We start from the raw sequence: 20,613 nt of genomic DNA on the forward strand, positions 1-20,613 counted from the left end.
TTAATGGTGCGTCTCTTTCTAACCAGAAATTGGTCTTTTTTTGTCAAATGTACAATCTCAATTATAGCGATTAAGAAGGATTCTTTAAGGGACTTGTGACCTATTTTATGTATTAATCCCTCTTTAATTCTGTAAAATACGTCCTCACTTTGGGTTGAGCATCTCCAACCAGGCCAGAAGTGGTTGCAGCATGGGACTCAGCTGCTTTAAGTCTTGGAAATATGACAGTACAGGCCACAAAGGTAAGAAATACACACAGTTGGCATGTTAATTCCCAATCCCTCCCAAACTCTGGCTGCATGTGTGTCATCCAACAAGGAAAACATTTAAATGCTGAGTCAGGAAGTTTGGGATTCTTGTCTTGTGTGTCCGGGTGTGGGTGTGGGTGTGTGTGTGTGTGTGTGTGTGTGTGTGTGTGTGTGTGTGTGTGTGTGTGTGTGCGTGTGTGTGTGTGTGTGTGTGTGTGTGTGTGTGTGCGTGTGTGTGTGTGTGTGTGTATATACATTGACATTGAGAGGAACAGAAAGCTAAAGATGATGGGGAAATAGAAAGAGGACAGTGTTTAAATGTGTTAAGCCATGGTGGGCATGTGAAGGTTGCATCTACTGTTCTGCTTTTGCTTCCTACAGATCAACAAAGATAACCAAAGTAAATAAAGAATGCAGTTTTAAAATAATGATTAGCTAAGTAAAAAAAGCTAACCCAACTCAAACTTTGGTAAATCATGAATTTAATGTGTTTAGCATACTTCAGTTCAGTTTCTTTAGCCACTGTCATTCCTGAAAGCTGTCAGACCTGTAGAAGCAACAAATCATTTATATACACAGTATGGTAGGTTAAAAAATCTCAAAAGTAGTACATCATTCCTTGATCTTAAGACATTCAAGATAAACATTACAGATAAAAAGCAAAGTCAATGACATTTAAGAGTCTGGAAATGGTGACAAAAGCAACAACTCAATAGTGAGAATTGAGACCCTAAGCCTTTCTTAAACATTGAAGAAATGTTTAAGAAAGGCTAGAAAGAGTTCAACTGTGTCTTCCTCAATAAATATGTAGTCTTATAACTGTTACAAAATTCAATCAATATTTCATAAGTCTGCTAAAATACCTATTGTTGATGATAAAACGCAGTTTTGTCCTCACCCAGTTGACCTGACTCTAACTGCTGTAGCTTTAAAAGTAAACTCGCTCTAAAGAGAATTTTATTCTGGACATTAGCTTCATTAGCTGAGTAGGTTAGCCAGAAAGCTATCACTGAGCATGATTCAAAGCAGAAACAGTCATTAGTAGAGTTGAGTTTAGTTTAACATTAGCTTTTGAAACAATTCCTAGTAATTATACTGCCTAAAAATGTTTCTACATATAATAAAATGCAGGTTTAAAAAAAGATTTCTTTTTAGCATACTCGCTAATGTAGCTACCTATTTGCTACAAATAAGACCAAAATTATCATTATGTTAAATCTCAGACAGGAGGAACTGATTTATGATGATCCCCACTGAGAAGAACCTCTTCAGTGAAAATGTCTGGTTTATATTTAGGTAACAGAGACGTGCTGGCCAGCCCAGGATCCTATTTCTTCCTATCTAACAGCGCCGGTCAGGGTGACGAGTGGTTGAAGAGCCTCAACAAGGGAGTCTGGATCCCTTTCACAGGTGCGAACTCACTAAAACACACAAGATGGTTCATGTGTTCACTGGTATTACTTGGAGACCCTAACACTGAACATTTATTGACTCTTACAAGCTTAACAAAAACAGAGAACTCCAGTCTGATTTTAGGATTTATCATAAGGGAGGGATTTCTGTTTCCGTTGCAGGGGTTTTTGGGCAACGCCTGGAGGAGACGGTGCTGTATGAGCGTCGGTATGGGGTGCGCTTGGTTCCCCTGGTGGTGGAGCAGTGTGTGACATTCATCCGTGAACGTGGTCTGCATGAGGTGGGCTTGTTTCGCCAGCCTGGACGCGCCAGTCTGGTGAAAGAACTTCAGGAGGCTTTTGATTCTGGTGAACGGCCGTCTTTTGACAGGTTCCGCTCCTTCTCTTTTTCCTTACACAGATTTCAGATCACATTAAAGTCAAGTAAAGTCAAGTTTGTTTGTATAGCACATTTCAGCAACATTGGCAGTTCAAAGTGCTTTACACCACAAAACCATAATAGTACAGTAACCAATTCTGAAACTAGCAATAAACTTTACATTTTGTTAAATGCCAACATCAAAATCATGAATATGTCGATTAATGTGCCACTTACAACTAGTCAAAGTCAACTCTAAACAGGTGGGATTTTAGCCTTGATATAAAGGAACTCAGTGTTTCAGCATCTTTGCAGTTTTCTGGAAGTTTGTTCCAGATGAGATAAGCATAAAAACTGAATGTTGCGTCTCAATGTTTCGTTCTGATTCTGGGGATGAAGAATAGACCTGAACCAAAACACCTTAGGGACCTGGAAGATGTTCCAGATTATTTTGTTGTGACAATGTGTTTTGAATGTATTTTTGTAAGCCATTCAGTGATTAATAAACTAAAAAAAAGTATTTTAAAGCACTTAAAAAACACCCAGAGGTTTTTTTTGGGGGCAATAATTTAATGTTTTTTGGTAATTGAAAAATGACATGTTACAAAAACCTCTGGAATGTAAGATCCTCTCACCTGGCAACCCCAGTGTAGTCCAATTTATTACCTAGCAACCCCAGTGGCATTCAGCATGTCATCTAGCAACAAAAGCAGAGCTCCAGTACATTTGGTCAGCTGGTTTTACCGCTGTATGTGTTGTACTCTGACTGCTGGAAAAGACAAACATTACTGTCCAGAAACCACTTGCTGCATTCTTGCTGGTTATGCAAGAGGCTCTACTTCTATTATTCAAAATGTATGGATGTATAATTGTGCATTTGTTTGCAGTCACTTTGAAGTGTGAATGTAACTTTGAGTTGGGGGCGCGTGGCGGTTTAGGTAAGGAATCTGATGTGTTGTGTTTTGTCTGCAGCAGGACAGACGTCCACACTGTGGCGTCACTGCTGAAGCTCTACCTCAGGCAGCTACCAGAACCTCTGGTTCCCTACAGCCACTACCAGGACTTTCTGCTCTGCGGTCAGAAGCTGCTAAGTGACCGTACAGTGGTAATCACTCAGTGCCCCACACCACAGAGACTGATGAAAACACATTGCTCAGATTAGATGAGGTTTAATGAGTGTTTTATTTTAGAAAGGTTCCTTCGTTCTGTTTTATCCCTCAGGGTCTGGAGGAGTTGAAGAATCTTCTTCATGAGTTACCCGTCGCAAACTTCAACCTACTCAACTTTATCTGCCAGTATGATCTGTCTGACTTCATTAGTTTTGACATTTTTGGTGATTAAATCAAGGCAGATTGTTTCAAAGTTGGGACCAGCTTCTCTGTTTGTGCAGCTCATGAGGAACGGATGTGTGTGCAGGTTTCTGAATGAGGTCCAGAGCTGCTCCAGCAGTAATAAGATGAACGTCCAGAACCTGGCGACCGTGTTTGGACCAAACATCCTTCGAGCCAAAGCTGAAGACCCACAAAGCATCATGGGAGGTAAACTGGCAACAGTTCATTTCATAGTTTTTGCTTATTTCAAAATACTGCATGATAGCAATAATTTCTTTCTTCATAACGGTTTTTCAGTGATCTAGAATAAGTCAATATTTTTTATTCATGATTTCTCCAACAGAAATCATGAATTTATTTTTTGCAGACTTACTCTTGATGTGTTTACATCATTTTTCCATTTTTCTCAGTTGCCAGGAAACACTAGCGTCACTGATAAACTTAGTCTCTCATGGTTGTTTTCTTAGGTAGGAGTTCATCAACCCTGCAGGTTTTCTGTCAGATCAGATTCTGAGTTGGTGTTAGTCGATTGCAAAACTTTGTTCTTCTTGAGGCTTTTATTTTATTGATTTAGAAATATGCTTGGAATCTTGGTGATGTTTTCAAAAGGCTTAGCATCTTCACTGTCAGTCTTCTAGCTTACACCTGCAGATTTTGGGTCAAAACGGTCAATAATTTCATCTATTTCTACAAAATCCCATCTCATGATGCTTGCACCTGACTTACTCCTGGGTTTAGAGGTAATGCTCAGTGCTTTGCCTGTTGGAATTATCTTCCAAAAACTTAAGTTTACTTCCTTTTGACATGTTGGCGGTTTTGATCCAGACCTGAATATATTCTTATTCTATCTTGCAACCAGTACTTGTTAAAAATTATTTCAGCTCCTGTTTAAGTTTATGATATATGACCTTAAGCAAGTGCAACAACATTTTCTAGCTTTGACTTCCACACAAAAGTTCTTCTTGTCTGTCTCCAAGCTGCAAACCTGGTCCAGGTGCTCATGTCAGAGCTGATCAGAGAACATGAATCTCTGTTTGCCAAGTTCCCTCCTTCTGCCTGCTTGCATCCTTCTGCAACGCCTTTGAAGCAACCCCATCTCCAGCCACCGCCCTGCCTTCGCCAGCTGTCTTTGCCTCTTATTGCAGACCACTCCAGTGAATCAGGACAACCAGCCGCACATGCAGACCACACTAGGTAAAACCCAAGGGTTCAATCATTCAACCGTCAGTTGGCGATTAGTCGTTCTCACACAAGTAGAGAATAATAAAGGCCTCTGAAAAATAGAATTCAATGGAAAAGTTAATTTATTGAAGTAATTGAGTTTAAAACCAACCACAGCGCCACCATGACCTTCAAAGCACTTTTTTAAACATCCGCCAGTGGGCAGGTACCTGGTCCTGCTGGAAAGTGAAATCCGAATCTTTATAAACCTTGTAAGCAGAGGAAAACTTACAAAAGACATTTTGATTTAAACTTATAATATGAGAAAACAGTTTTGTTCCACTGGCAGAGTATTTCACTTATAACTGCTAATTTTTCATCAATATATAGGAATTATTGACTTAAAACAAGCTCCTATCTTGTGCTGAAAAGCTTACTGTAAGTTAGTTTTGTTTTATTTCAAAGGTACTAAGATATTTGCAGTGGAAACAAAACCAACAATACTTGTTAACATTTGTGTTTTTGCAGTTTCTCACTTTTGAGGTTCAAGTTAACATTAAAGATCCAAAATAAATGCCTCTGTGCAACACAGTTTCAGTCTGACTTCAGTATGAGTTGTCTTTAATAACTTTTGAAGTTTCTTCCCTGCAGTTGTATCTTCTCTGCTGCTGGTAAATCAGACTTGTTCTCTGGTCAGAAGAAACACCTTGGCCATCGCTACACTTCCTCCCATCCAGAGAACTGCTTCTACCCCTTGCCTTCTTCCAGTGAGTCCATCAACCACCACCCTGGCAGGCACCAAGGAGATTTTTACAAGTACCATGCTGGGCAGGGTTCATCTTCTGCAAATGCTCAAGCCACAACAACCAACCCCCAGCTACAGGCTGAAAGCTCAAATCGGGGGGCAATGGGATGGCAATGCCAAGAAAAGGCAGCTTCTGCCTACTGGAGCTGTAGTGGAGCAGAGGAAGAGGCTGATATTCCTGAAGCAGCCAGTGGGGGGAGCAGTCAAGCACAGGAGGACAGTACACCCTCTGTCTATGACAACCTGGACAGAGCCTCTTTGTCTCACACATTGGAGAATGTTCCTACTGAGAACTTTGATTCAGATTCTCTAGGAACCAATGTTGGAATGTGTAAAGCAGAGGTAGATCGAGCGGAACTGGGGAAGGCAGGAGACTCCTCTTCCTCCTGGTCTTCCTGTGAAGTTCTACCATTAGATGAAAGCAATGATGACCTGGGGGTCAGTAGTCCTGATATCCCACCAAAGAGATCCAGAATGTTGCCTCTGAGTCAGAGAACAGAACAGGAAATTTGTGATAAAGATGCTCATGATGGCAATAGTGCCAAGCAACATCCAAGCTCCTGGGCTTCCTGTTCTGTCATCAGCATCAGCCCTCTCAGCACAGGGAGCTCAGAGGTCTTCCTCCCCTCTGGGGCTCCAGATCTCCAGGTTCAAGAGTCTCACGTAGAATCGAGGGACCCTAATTCTCTGCTGGCCAACCTGAGGCAGCAGATGACTCAGCAGAAGGCAGAGTACCAAAACAGGATTGAGAGGTATTACTTTTCCGCATTTTTAAGGTCCATACAATTTCCATCTGGCCCCTAACACTTACCCTAAACCCCTACATTTTGACTGACAGACCCGCTCACCAGGACATGCACGTTTACAGTTAACATTAATTACCCCACTGTTGCCAACTCACTGATGTTCTTGCTATATTTAGCAACATTTCAGACAGAAATATCAGTATCGGCCACAATCAGAGTCGGCGGGTCAGGCTTTTTAAAGATTGGTAATCAGCAATTGGTCAGAAAATCCTAACGCAAAGGTGCTGCAACAAAATTAAGATGTAAAAATATACAAAAGTTTAGGAAATCTGAACACTATTCTTTGTAAATGAAGAGGTGCAACACTTTGGTCACTCCATGTCATTTATTGGTGGATTACAGGTTGGAGCGCTGCAATGACGTCCTCGAACGGCAAGTTGCCGTTCTGCGACTCAGTCTGGAGCAGCAGAGGCGAAGCCAGAGCGTGGCGGAGATCAAGATCAGAAACATGGAGCAAGCCAAGGCAGATGCAGACCGCCGGAACACCACCCTTCAGAGGGAGATGGAGCTGTTCTTCAGGACATATGGAGAAATAAGGAGAAGAGGAGGAGATCTGGGAAGAGCTGGCGGAGGAAGCATCTGAAGACTGAAAGTTTTTCTCAGCAGGAGTGAAGAAGGGAAGAAAAAAAGCTGCAATTAGCATTGGACAGATTATGTCAAGATGAGTTAATGGTATGAAAACAGAAACAAGAACATCACGTTAGTGGAGGTTCACGTTATTAAAGGTCAGGTCTGATGGCATTTTTTTTTTTAGAAATTTGCCTTTAAATCTCAAATTAATTCTTGTCTTCCTAGGCAACTCAGGCAGCACACTGAAGCCTGTGATGTAAGACTGAGACTCAGTCAGTCCCATGTGTCTCCATGTGATAAAGCATCAGTTTTATGTTCCACATACAGTCAAAACTGTACGCCTTCATTTACTCCAAAAAGCCCAGACTGACAGAATGATGTACGTGTCGGCGTGACCTGTTTGTTAAAACAGTTAACATATTGACATTAAAGACCATTTTGCTCTTTACAAAATCGTGGTGGAAATGAAATAAGATTCATAAATTATAATATGTAAAACTAAAATTATTCCAACACTTTATTCATTTTGTTTTTAAGACATCTTTAAGAATTATGAGTAAATATTTTTAGTTCCGCCTTTACTAATTTAAGGGCACATTTACAAATCTATAAGGTCCCAGAACTCCCAACAAAAAGCAGTAAAGAATACACAACTACTGAACTTTAAATAGGTGGGGGTCCACTGTTCATTGATTCATTACTCACAGATTCTTCAAAGGTTACTTTTGATGATTGTGGCCAATGAAAACCCAAATTGAGCTCATTAGAATGTCTTATACTACATTAAATAAATAATAAAACTTGGTTAAATGACATAAATGCTGACATTCTGATTTCTTGAGACGTGAAAGACCTGCACCTTTCATATCACATCCACCTGGACTCTCAATATTTATGTCGGCGCATTGTCATTTGAGACCTGAAACCACTGTTTTCCGCATGAAAAATCTTTTTTAATAAAACCTATTTTAATCCACTTTCTTTTATTAATTATTGCCAGTTAGTCTGACATGAATTAAATGAAAACTGAAAGCAGGTCTCGTCGCAGGAGGATGAGATCTACTGTGAGCAACGTGGAAATGATCTTTGTCATGAAGTGCCAATGAAATTTGTTAAAATAAATTTTTTTTAAACCAAAAACAATAAAGCTCAGACTTTTTTTTTTCCCAGAGGATGAAATATTTATTGTCAAACTGTGCCGGCAACGTGAACTAAACTGTACAGACACTAAAAAAAATCGAAAAGAAAAATAAAATAAAAATCACTGAACTGACAGAAACTTTCTACCAGAACGGAGTCACGCCTACAGACAGAACATCAAACTGTGATGATTCAGTCTGATGAAAGGGGGAGAGTGACACACTGACCACTAAGCACCTGTAAACACAAGTACTATGGACTCATCTTTAACAAATGGAAAGTAGATACATCAAATATCAACAGTTAGTGACCACACAGAATGACAGCATCTGAACACAACCACAGCAGTTACAAGTGGTAAACTTTCAGTATTTTTTATTTTATTACATCAGAAAATAGTAATAAGAAAAAAAAGGGTTCACTTTATGGTCAAAGGTGCCAATAAAAAAAAAAACCTAAGTTCTTAATGAAGATGCTTTGCATGTGTAATCTTACAGGAACGTTTATATATAATGTTAGTCATCATCTGCAAATCAGCCCAGCAAATAACTTAGCTAAATTAAGATAACTTGGCAGTAAGACCATATTTTGTTATTTAGGGAGAAAATATATACAGTGTTATATATATGTATATAAAAAAATGTTGTAAAAAAACAAATTCCTTCAAATGCAGCCGTCAGTAAAAACAATGGAGAAACGTGAGTTCAATGAGTGAAAATTTCACATTTCTTTACAAGAAGTTTGAGCTCAGGGGAGCACAGATCTCTGATTTGAACTCTGGATGTCTTCATCCTTTTGATTTCTAACTGGAATAATGTCTGTAAAGCTAGAATATGTTAAATATGTACAATGAAAAAGGAAGAAAAAAAAAAAAACTTAAATAATTCAGCTTAACCTTCCACAGGGCAGGAGCCTGTCAATTCTTCCTGAGACAACTTTTACAATATATCTGGAATATTTTTGCTCTGTTGGTTTGATCACCACTTAAGTGGTTCGACTTCTTCGTCCCGTCCTGCTTGGTGCCTCATTAACAAGGCAAATGAAAACAGTTTCTACAGGGGATAAAGTGCATTGTTACATCTGGGACCATAATCGCGTTTTAACTTCAGCTGAACAAAACAGCAGGTGTCTGTAGGCTGACGTCAAGTTGAAGCTTTTATATAACAGTTTAAAGAGCAGAAGGTGAAAAAGACGATTTGATTTTACACACAACATCAGCACATATAGAAATATTTAACTTTTTTTCTGTTGAGGTGTTTGTGGCGGACATGTTGGAAAGTTTATACTAAGTGGTTACGGCTCAAAGGTCCCATGAAAAGTGATTTTCTTTTGGTACCCAGCAAAAATAGTGACATGAATACAACAGAGTTCAGTAGGCTGAACACAAAAGAATCACGATAAATGTAGCGAGCAGGAAATCTTTCAGTGACTATTTTGACCTTTGTAGTTTTGGACTTTGTTAGCTATCAAGTCAGAAGAATTTTCCTCAGAGTGCTGTCAACATGACAGAGTATCTGGGCTGTTGGTATAAAAAAAAACAAACAAAAAAAACCCTAATTTCTGCCCCCCCCCCCAAAAAAAAAAACTTAAAATCTTCTACATTAATGTTAAATATTTGCAAGAAAAAGAATGAGATATTCTGGGTTTGGATTCGCCATGAACGCCTCAAACAGGCCTTGGATAAACGCCTAAACAGTGAGAGGAAAGCTGCATGGAGTCTGAACTCTGGAGATGTTCGCATACAGGAAACATTTACGACTGCTGCATTTTCTGTGGCAAATGTCTGATTACATAAAGTCAGCAAATACATCACAATTTATGCTCTTAATTGTGTAAAATTACTTTTTTCCCTTGTGTTAACATTCGACATGGGTGAATATCTAATTGTTTTCTCATAAATATGTGAAGATAATTTAAGAATTTCTGAGTTTGGCCACATTATTTCTTCCACTCCATTTTTTATCTGCAACGGCACTAATGCTCAATAATATTGCTCAGGAAATGTGACTCAAATACCATCTAACATAAAACGTTATTTTGGTTTGATCGGGGCGTTAATGTCAGAAGAATCAATGGAAATAAGACAAAATATAGCAGAAATAGATTACATTTTACATGTGATTTGACTTTTTTACGCACCTTTATCTGCATAATTCATGAAAATACTTAACAAAAAATATAAAAAACAAAAAATGAGTAAAATACATGCGTGTGAAGCAGGAAGGGATGAAGTGAGGGTAAATGCCAATGAATGAATCCAAAGATGAAACTATGTTTTTCATGCTAACTATTTTTTGTAAAATAAACAAACAAAAAAAAAAGCTGGGTAAAAATTGTCAACATAATAAACATAAACCAAAAACATGAGGGAAGAGAATATTGAACATTATTTTTACAGATTAGCTAACTGAAGCTAACTATGCTGTAGCATGAACCCAGTCTGAGCTGCTGAAAGTCTGAACTGTAGAGCTCTGCTTCTGAAAAACCTTCAGCTGGAGTTCAGCTCACCACTTGTTTGACATTACAGTTATGACAGATGGTCAGAGTTCTCAAGTTCCAAACTCAATGTATTTCAATAAATTTTGAATTCCTCCTAAATAAATAAATCAAACCCAGGGGGGTTTCAAATGCTTTCGCTCTGACTGGAGTTTATTCTATTAATGATATATAGAAAATAGAAACATGAAATGAGCAGCAAGCACAAAAAGAATTTCTTTGGAAATGCTAAGACTCATGTTTCTGTTTAACCTGAACATTAAGAGACTGTGAACAGTAAAATGAGGGACCCTGGGGCGTTTCTTTCATGTCATGGGACCTTGGTCGTATCGACGGCGTTCGTCTCAGAAGCCGGACGGCGTCAGGATGTTCATGTCTCGGTGTTTGAGCTTGTGGGGCCGCGCTCCCTGCCGCCGGCCCTCCACCGTGGGGATCTCCATTTTGGGCGGGGACACCCTCTGGGGGTTGTCAGCCAGTCGCGTGGCCTGCGACTTCATCACCTCCATGGGGGTCGGCTTCTGGGCTCCACGGTACGCCTGGATGGCAAAGCCTGCTGGGAGAAAAACGCAGCAGTCAGCATATGCAAAAACTCAAATTGTGTCATCTCTCAGTGCAGTAGCATTATTTTAGACAGAAAAATCTACTTTGAAATGGACAATATTTAATAAAGAAAAAAAAAACTGTTTTTAGGAAAACCATCAATAATCACTTAAAAGATTTTACTGAATCATCTTTTCTAGATTGTTTTAATACAAATTTCAAGCAACTTCTAATTTGTCATCGATGGTGTTCTGTTTCCTTCAGGTATAAATACGATATGACACAGGATTGCTTATTTTAACCACTCTTCAAGATGGGAAAGACAAGAGAAACTGGCCTGTAAGGAAGGCAGATATGTTAGAAACTGATTACAAAGAACTAGCGACTGCCTCCAAACCACACATCTCTACAGACTATCTGGAACTGCTTTGCACAGAAGAAAGCGAGCGTTTCCTTAAACAATTCATGTAGGTCTTAAGTCACTTATTCATAGAGCTGTTTAAAAACAACCAAATCTGATTTAAAAAATAATTATACTGTTCATCCAAGCAGCCAAACAGAGGATAAATGTAACACTGGATGTCATCTGCATAGCAGTGGAAAAGTTATGACTCACTCTATTCTTATTTAAATGCATTTTTGAGCTACGTTATATCCCAGAGCTGAAATTATACATTTCTAATCCCCGTGTTTACTTTGCAAATAGTGCATTTTTATTTGCTTTGCACTTTTGTAGCAATTCTTGTTTTAAAATGTCTCTAGCTAATTTAAAAAAAATACTTATTCTGAACTTAACAAATTTAAAATCCCTCAGGAAGATAAACAAATCTCAAATAATCCCAAACACATCCAGAAGCGATCATTCCCTGATCACCTACCTAGAGTCATTCTGAAGGAGAGACTTTAGGTCTCCAGTTCAACCATTCCAGATGCTACCATCTAACAGCAGCGTCTGCTGGTGTTCATGTGTTTATGTAGAGGGACGTTCTGCGTCACTCTTTGCAGGGGCCAATGACTGACAATGTGAATGTTGATCAGTGTTTACCGCTAGTCTGAAGGTCCTGCTTTCATCCTTTAACCCAGAATGTGGCTGTGAATCTGGGACAGAACCTCAACCTACTGATAAACCACAGTTTTTGTAGGTCTAAGACCTTTTTAAGACCATTATGAATACAATTTAAGATCTGCATCATGACAGAAATGTACAAAAGAAAACTGAATATTTTACATAGTAGTAATGCTTAGCTGTTTTGCACTGAATGAACATATAGATAGGAAACAGAAGTGAGCCAGAGGCTAAGACGAACGTCCTCCAGGAAACTAGCGATAAACTTACACTAGTTTGCTAGATAGCACATGCATGCTAGCAGCTAGTTAGTGGTAGCCTCAAAAAGCAATGAGGATGTCTGCGCACGACTAAACGTTTCCTCGACAGCAAAATCCTGCAAGAAAAATGAATTACGTAGAACATACGACAGAGTCCTGCCACCACAAAATTAAGACCTGCAAATTAATGCAATTAAGGCCAACATGCATATCATCACCTTCGTAATATAATGGTCTATCTTTGGCAAAAAAACAACAACAACAAAAAGAATTACCACCTCTTTCTTTCCTAAAGATGTTTAAAGCAAAAGAAAAAAAAAACTCTTATTTGGCAAAAAATAAGACCATTATTTTGACGATATTTTCTACTGAATTTGTGACATTTTAAGGCCTTAGTTTTAGATAAGCAGATTTAGGACTGACTAAGGATGCGTGAACACCCTGTGAACAGATCACTCATGCTGGACAAAATGAGTTTGTGTTGCTAGAACTTGTTTCTGTTGTATTTAAGCATTTGCAGGCCTTTACTGTTACCTGCAGCAGAACCATCTGGTCCCACGTCAGAGGCTGAACTCTGGACAGGAAGTCGAGGCCCAAACACGCCCCACCGCTCGACCGCTCCACCTACGCCTGGATCTCCCGCCGCTCCTCCTCCTCCCATGTCCACACTGCTGTTAGAGGAGCTGATGCTGACCTCTGACCCTGTATTCCCGAACCAGCCTCTGCAAACCAACACAAACAGCATGCCAGCTTTCAGGCCCTTATCCAGGTCACGCCTTTGCACAGAAGCAGGGCTCAGACCACAGGAAGCTGAAAGCTGCATGTGTACCTGCGCTGCTGCTTCGGCGAGCTGTGCGGAGTGTTCGATGGAGTGGACTGGGCAGAGGAGGATTTCTCTTCTCTGGCCTCCAGGCTTTGGATCTGCAGCTTCTACACAACAACACAGAGGGTATCTGTTATCTAACATTGCTACATCTGATACAGATATTTGCCAAAGCATTCAAAGCCTTTGGACTTTTCCACATTTTGGTACATTACATAACAAACTTTAACGGATTTTCTCGGGATTTTATGTGACAGAGCAACTCAATATGATATGGAAGGACAATGAAAGATGATTTTTGAATTTATTTTTAAATTTAACATTCTGAGAATGTGTCTGCTTTTATTTTCAGCACCCTGAGTCCATTGAACATGAATATTTTGTTGAGGTTGAAATCTGCCAGACTCCTGTTTGCAAAATATGTTAAACTCAGTCAGATGGAAAAGATAGAATCTTTAAGTGATTATTGAAGGTTTTCCTAAAAACAGTTTTTTTTTCTTTATTAAATGTAGTCCATCAATTTTGCAGCTTCTAAATTTGATATAGGTTTGATCTTTCAAGCTAACCCCCCATAGTATTAATGGATGTATGTTTAGGCTGTCTATCCTACTTGAAGCTGATCAAGTCTTTTGCAGCCTCCAATAACAACCAGGGGTCTGAACACAAATGTGCACCGAGACTTATTTTATAATATTTGAAAACTATTCTTTATTTGCCTTCCACTCCAGAAGGAAAATTTCAACAGCAAGCGGATGAATTCAAATAATAATAGTTCAAACCAGGCAGAAAATACTGCTGGAGTTGCATTTTTTAGCTTCGCTAAAGATGAAATACTTCCATCAAATTTGGATAAGTAAACTCCAACAGGGAAAAAAGAAAGGAAAATAGAGGAGGATGTTACTACAGACCATGACGCAAAACAATGAGGAGTTATATTGTATATCATTTAATACCATAAAGTCTTACAGAATCTCTTCATATACAAAAAAATGCTTCTTCCATTTCCACTAAACACTCCACCGCCTCGAGTCAGAACGTAATATCTGCCAATGACTCAAACGTTTGCCTGACAGAAAAGTCCTGCAAAAAAATAAACTACATAGAAAATACGAGATTAATACCTCTGTCAAGATGAAATTTAAGACCTGTAATAAACATATATAAGGCCAACTTACATGTTTTTGAATACTTTTAAGACATTTTAAGGCCTTAATTTTGGATGCATGTATTTAAGATTTTTTTTAAGGGTGTGCGGCCACCCTGTTCATGTAATCTGCAGCTGTGATTGGTCAGCTGGCCTGTAAAGCCAGCATATAAAGCACACTATTGGCTCCTCATGTTTTCTTACTGACGTGCTGATCTGACCTGGAGGGACTCGGGGACGCGGTGGTGGTGTCTCGTCTCCTCCGCTGTCAGGCCTTTGTGTGGAGTGTAACTGGTGTCGGTGAGGCCCGCCGTCTGCTCAAACTTGTACATGCTTTCCTGAGTGTGCTCTGAGGGCGGACAACAATACATTCACTCTAGTGGAAAGCTGCTTGATAGCAACATCTACTTTCATGTCTTAATCAAATAGTCTGATTTAGAAAATATTCAGATAGCATGGAGAACTTTCCACCCTAATAAAGGATCGTTACGTAAATTATAGGAGCTCCAACTTACTGGTTATGAGAGAATTCATGATGATGGACGACGCCTTAGTTTTCACCACAGCAGGAGCCTTGAAGAGGCCGCCATCCTGCCCGGCTGCCTGTTTGACGGCGCCGCCTTCATCCTCCTGTAAGGTCAAACAGTCAGACTGAAAGTGGACCTGTTGGGAAACGATCAGGCGTGGAAATGGAAACCGTGTTTTACCTCGGCCAGCTGGGAGAACTTCCTCTCTGGTATTACAGGCCGCCTCCACAAGTTGTTGATGCTGATGTCATGGGGCGGCGTGGACATGGGGGCCTCCAGGTTGTCGTCGTAGCTGAGGGCCCGTCGAGTCATTCCGACGGGGAGCTTCATCCCACCCATCCCAGAACCCTCGATGGCTGCAGAGATAAGTTCATATTTTCTCCTCTTTCACTGTGATATTACTTCATCTCCAGAATGGAGAGATTTCACTGTAGCAAAGCGGCTCCGAACAAAGTGGACAAAAGCTTAAAGTTAACATTAATGTTTTTTTGTGCTTGGAGTCGATCTTAACTAAATATTTAAAGGGAATGAATCAGTTGAAAGAAAAAAAACTGAAACTTCTGAATAAAGGCTCTAAAAATAGGAAAATATCCAAAGACATTTTGTTCCATTCTTTTCAGATAAGAAATAAGCAGGGACATCGTCTCCGACTCAAAAAATGTTGGGATGATGATTTTCCAAACCAAAATCATCAGAAACAGAAATATTATCTGAAGCTCATCTGAATGAGCTCAAATGACAAAAATGTGAAAAATGATAAACTGATGGCTCCTTAGAGGAATATTAGTTTGCTATAAGCAGACAGACTAAAGCTATTAAGTTTCTGATAAAACTGTGGTGAACATGGACCTGAAATAAGTCACTGACAAGGAAATTCTAAGGATTTATTTCCTCAAAGAGTTTGAACTTTTATATGTTGAATTGGTTTATTTACAAATAAATATTTTTTTTAAAAATCAATTATGAAAATAAAATGTTAAAACACAAATTTAAAGTTAAAAAATGTATTAAAAAATGACCCCCCCTCCCCCTCTACAATACTTAGTTTATAAATTGGATTTAACCAAATTTAAAGAAAAATCCATCGTAGAAATAATCTTACCTCCATCTGACAACTTAACTTGAGACAGACGGATCTTATCCTTCCTAAAATAACTCGCTTTGCTTGTTTTATTGGGTGTCCTGACCGCAGAACAATTTAAAAGCAAAGTTTCAACATATTCAGTTACACATTAAATTATGAATACTATCTGGTGACATGGAATATGATTCAGTTAGGAAAATAAATATTGTTCAGTCACAGCAAAGTTAATGGTTGGTTTAGGTATGAGGTTGCAGGCGGTTGCAGCTGTAGGTTCATATGAGGTGCAGAAGCAGTTGCCAAGTTTTAAAGCTCCCATCTGAGGCGACTGAGGGACTTTGGTTTTGTTGATATTCAGGTCAGAATATTCCCACAGATACAAACATTAACAGAGCAGTGAATGACCTGTGGTAAATCTCTGCAGAAAGGAGGAGTGATCATAAGTCAATTTAAAAAAAAATTTTCAGACCAAACTAAAACTTGCATTTGTGACCAATATTTATTTTTTTAAAATCATTTTATACAAGTTAATATTTCTTCTTTAATAAAACTCTTAACCTAATGAGAATTAAATGAGCCTTTATTGTTTGGCTTTTGTTACATAAGACGTATCCTAAAAAATAAAATTAAACTAAAGTTACTGAGCATGGGCAGAGCACGTACTGATTTATCAATTTAAAACTGACCTCCATTAATCCATATCAGTACTCACCTGGTAAGTCACCAGAACCAGACATAGCTGCAGTTAGTTAATAAACAAGTTGAGTCAGGGGAGAACCTGAAAGGAATGAAAGGAAACAGAGAGAGAGGCATTGGCTTAAATCTGTCTAACTTCTAAACTGAAATCAGACCAATTTCTGTTTAGAAATCACACTGTATTTCTAAATAGACCACAAGTATTAGACTTATGTAATAAATCTAATACTTAGACTTGTTACAGCAGTACCATCACGTCTGAACATTTTCGTAAAAACAAAAAACAGGAGCTAAATTGAGTAAATTTATTCAAAAGTGCAAATTTTTGTTGACTCTGAGCAAACCCCTTCTGGCACAAGAGCAGCATTCTCCTGTACAACTTCACAAGGCTGGAGAATAAAGACACAATGAGCTTTGACCTTAGTGCAATCTAGGGCTACAAATAAATACGGAAATAAACATTTTATTGCCCAAAATGCAACAACACAGCATTCCTTTAGTGAATGCTAGATGAATAGTAGCAAAAAATGCATGAAGGTTCAAAACTGGATTTTACTTTTAAGCTGCTGCATATTAAAACTTCTTACACATCATTACCACAACTTTCAGTTTGCAGGAAAAACAAATTCCTTACATGGGACTTTTGTATTTCAGTATTTTCCACATAGGACACATATTGTGTTTAAGAGACCTACCTTCCAGTTTTGTTGCTCTGACTTGGGCTAGAAGGAGTGGAGGTAATTGTTATACTGGTCTGTGGGACGAACACAAACGCCTCTGGCAATGCATTGTGGGAGAGCAGCAATACCACTGACGCAACTGAGGAGACAGCAGAGAACAAAAGTGAGTCGTTCCATTGCATAAATCCTGCAGAGGACAAACAACCACTCAGTGTTTCGCCCTTAGAGCCAACGGCAAAGCGGACAACCAGAGTATGGGCAGTAACACACAGCACGCCACTCTGTGCTCACCATCACTTATTGTAGGGAAAAGATTGAGAAAGCAGCTGGAGGAAGTGGAAATGAGTTTCCTGTCTCCCAGTTCAGCCTCGGCAGACAAAAGACTTAAGTTCACATGGAAAACCGATGACAAACTCGATCAAAAATGGTTTTACCGACAAAAATTGAACTGCTAAAGATTGTCTCGATTTTTGGTAGCTTGTTAGAGTTCAAGGGAAATTAATTATTGCTTTGAAATGCAATTGTATGCAGCCGGTTAGTTGGCCTTCCACTATTCTTGATGTAAAAACTTCATAAAAATGTTGCTAAATAAACATTCCCAGGAAGAGGTTGAGAACAAAACAGCAATCACAATGTAAGTATCTTTGGTTTCATTGCAGTGTTTTTTATTTATTTATTTATTTATTTTTTCATCAATTATTACATTCTGCTGTGGTTTCCATTGACTCCTCTCTCCCCCAGTCTAATGCCTTTTGTATTTTTTTCTTTATGAATTTTTAACTGTAGAAAAAGTTTCATGAGGAATAAAAAGGTATTTAACTTTTTATTAAGTTATTTTACGATTAAAATCCACTTTTTATTGTCTACAAATATGGATTTTCTTTCTTGGGTCAGTTGGTATTGGAAACACTGCTGCCTTGGAGCAAGAAGGTCTGGTGTTCGAATCTCGACACGGGGTCATTCTGGATGGAGTTTGCATGTTCTCCCTGTGCGTGAAAGGGTTCTCTGTGGGTACTCCTGCTTCCTCTCTGAGGAACACGTTAGTACGTGTGGTGTGACTGTAACTTCTGTCAAATATTTCAGGGTTGAATTGTGTGCAGTGATCCAGCATCTGCATCTAAACATCCCCTCACAAACCAATCACTAGCCTTCATGTGGGCCAAATTACTTCCAAGAGGGTCCAATTCTTTCAGAAACTGTATGTTAAGAAAAGGGTGACACATTTCTTGCATAAACTTGCATGGAGCCAACAATGAGACAGCAACTCAGATTGCAGAGGACAGAAGATCCAATAAAGCTGCCATGGCAAGGGAAGCTGGTGCCCTTATTAAACCCTTATAAAACAGGATCACTGCAGCCAGGCTTTAATGTGCAGACGTGCACCTCAAATTAAAGACATGTTTGGTTCAAGAAGGCCTTAAGGCAAATATTTCTGAGCTAAAATCAGCTAAAAAAAAAAAAAAAAAAAGACAACAAACTTGAAGGTCCTGACAGGGTCACCTGTTTTAACAATCCATAACCAGACTGCATTCAAAAAAACAGCTAGAAGAAGAAGAAGCGTTGCTGTTATTGCTTCAGACCTCTCGTTAAATTTCCGTTTATTTTAGTCCATCTAATGTAGCCGAGATTAGTTATTCGTCGTTTAAAAATATTGTCAAGTGTACGCTTCTACGAAGAACAATCCGATCTAAAACACTTGTTGTTGGGCATTGACAGTATAACTAGACTCGAAAATGATATTTTTACCCACTCAAAAATGAACATTAACTGCCAACGCTGCACAAGACCGACTGCAAACTGACCATTTACGTTGCAAAAAGTCAATTTCGTTATAGTTTTGCGCAGAGAATAGCGGAACCTCCGCAACGCTGTGCTGAAAAGCAGAGTACATCAAACAGATAGTAGGTAAATATGTCTGAAAACGGCATTATTGGCGCATTTTGCATAATTCTCTCTCACCTGAAGTAACAAATGTATCAAAGCAAAGACGCAGACGTCGTTAATACGCCGGTTTCAATTCGTATGCTAGCCTTGAAACAAAGCAGCTGGGCGGCAGCCATTATTGTGTTTGCAGACGGAAAAGCTTCCTCATGCACTGCAGGTTTGGTTGGTCTCGCTGAACATCGCGAGAAAAATAAGTGTGCGTGTCTTTTAGCTGTTTGCCGAGATAGTTGTGAGATCTGCTCCGTATTAAAAGATGTAGGGTGTGAATTATTAAAAAATTATTTAAAATATATCTTTTAATTTCGACGATATTTCAAACAGAAACAGGTTTTTGCGTCCAAGCTGTTCTAAAAATATTTCCCTTACGAATTTCTTTGGGTTTCGTTTTTTTTTGTCACATATAATGTTTCAGATAATTAAAAAACGTTCAATATCAGACAATAACCTAGACAAATATATCCAGCCCTAATCATGATTGCCCCCTTGCTAATTGATCATGATTAATCTTTATTTCAATCAGTTACATGCCTTAAACAGACCTACGGAAGAGGATTAGGGCCACCGAAAAAAAGAAAAAGAATTCTGACTTTAAAGTTGACTTTAAAAAAAAAGTCAGTTTTTTCTTCGGTGGCCCTAATCCTCTTCCGTAGAGGCCTGATTTATTGCCTTAGTCTGAATATGAATGCTTCTCTATTTACCCTTAACATGCGGCAGGTACAGCTGGATTTCACCACATAGGACAGTTAAAGAATATTCTAGTCTTATTCTACTCTGATTTGAACATAACATAAAGTAAAATAAGGATCAGAAAAAGTAGCAAAATAGAAAACATTGTAGAACAGATGGGAAACAAAGTCACTGACATCCTTCAGAGTGAGAAATACAGCTAGAAAAGTAATTTTTAAATATTTGGGACTGTTGTGACTTGACCTGAAACAGACTCGCCACGACCTCTAATGTGTGGCTCACACACAGTTTTTCAATTTTTGTTTGGGAGTTTTCGATTTTGCCTGTGGGAGAAAGACTACGCCTGGACATTCTTCTTGCTGCTTATAGCAATATAATAATAATAATAATAATAATAATAACAAAATTATCATTATTATATATTACATAGTTATTATTATATTTAAACATTATTATTATTATTATTTTTTGTCTCTAAATAAAGATCTTCTTCCTGTCTAAAAGGCTGTATTCAGGCACGAACCGCCACAGGGATTTCGATAAAGCAGTGGAACGGGCTCTTTGCACGTACGGCGCTGAGGTCACATCCGCTGAGCGAAATGCGGCTGACTTGCTTCCGCTTTGAGTGACCATGACCGCAAGGAAAGAAAATAGTATTTCAAAATCAATTTCAGCAATACCATGAACACTGTTGTGTTCCACGGTGCACGGCGTCTTCCAAATGTAACGGGCGTTTAAGTTTTCATGAACTTCCAGGCGATCCTGACTTAAAAAGACGATGGCGCACAATTTCACGTTAACACCGCGTAGCAAAGTTTTCAGCCTTCACTTCACTCTG

General features: G+C 38.9%; 2 protein-coding genes across 3 annotated transcripts; one reads left to right on the plus strand and one right to left on the minus strand.

The window, feature by feature from the left end:
- On the plus strand, positions 1-7,764 carry LOC102223031 (rho GTPase-activating protein 24-like). The gene is made up of 9 exons (XM_023341969.1): positions 1-242; positions 1,545-1,658; positions 1,823-2,030; positions 2,991-3,123; positions 3,240-3,313; positions 3,435-3,556; positions 4,327-4,543; positions 5,162-6,067; positions 6,464-7,764. The coding sequence occupies exons 1-9, from the start codon at positions 191-193 to the stop codon at positions 6,702-6,704; spliced, it is 2,067 nt and encodes a 688-aa protein (XP_023197737.1). The 5' UTR covers positions 1-190; the 3' UTR covers positions 6,705-7,764.
- A 425-nt stretch (positions 7,765-8,189) lies between these two features.
- LOC102217166 (putative monooxygenase p33MONOX) lies at positions 8,190-19,253 on the minus strand. Of its 2 annotated transcripts, none has more exons than XM_005800354.3 (9): positions 19,104-19,253; positions 17,160-17,283; positions 16,481-16,546; positions 14,868-15,043; positions 14,676-14,790; positions 14,382-14,509; positions 13,023-13,123; positions 12,728-12,915; positions 8,190-10,877 (listed from the first exon to the last, which is right to left on the minus strand). In XM_005800354.3, the coding sequence occupies exons 3-9, from the start codon at positions 16,503-16,505 to the stop codon at positions 10,672-10,674; spliced, it is 939 nt and encodes a 312-aa protein (XP_005800411.1). In that variant the 5' UTR covers positions 16,506-16,546; positions 17,160-17,283; positions 19,104-19,253; the 3' UTR covers positions 8,190-10,671. The 2 variants fall into 2 exon arrangements, with proteins under 2 accessions (XP_005800411.1, XP_005800410.1); XM_005800353.3 differs by having other exon boundaries at positions 8,190-10,880.
- Positions 19,254-20,613: the final 1,360 nt, after the last annotated feature.

This window comes from Xiphophorus maculatus, chromosome 11 (genome assembly GCF_002775205.1).
Source record: "Xiphophorus maculatus strain JP 163 A chromosome 11, X_maculatus-5.0-male, whole genome shotgun sequence".
NCBI classification, from domain to species: Eukaryota; Metazoa; Chordata; class Actinopteri; order Cyprinodontiformes; family Poeciliidae; genus Xiphophorus; species Xiphophorus maculatus.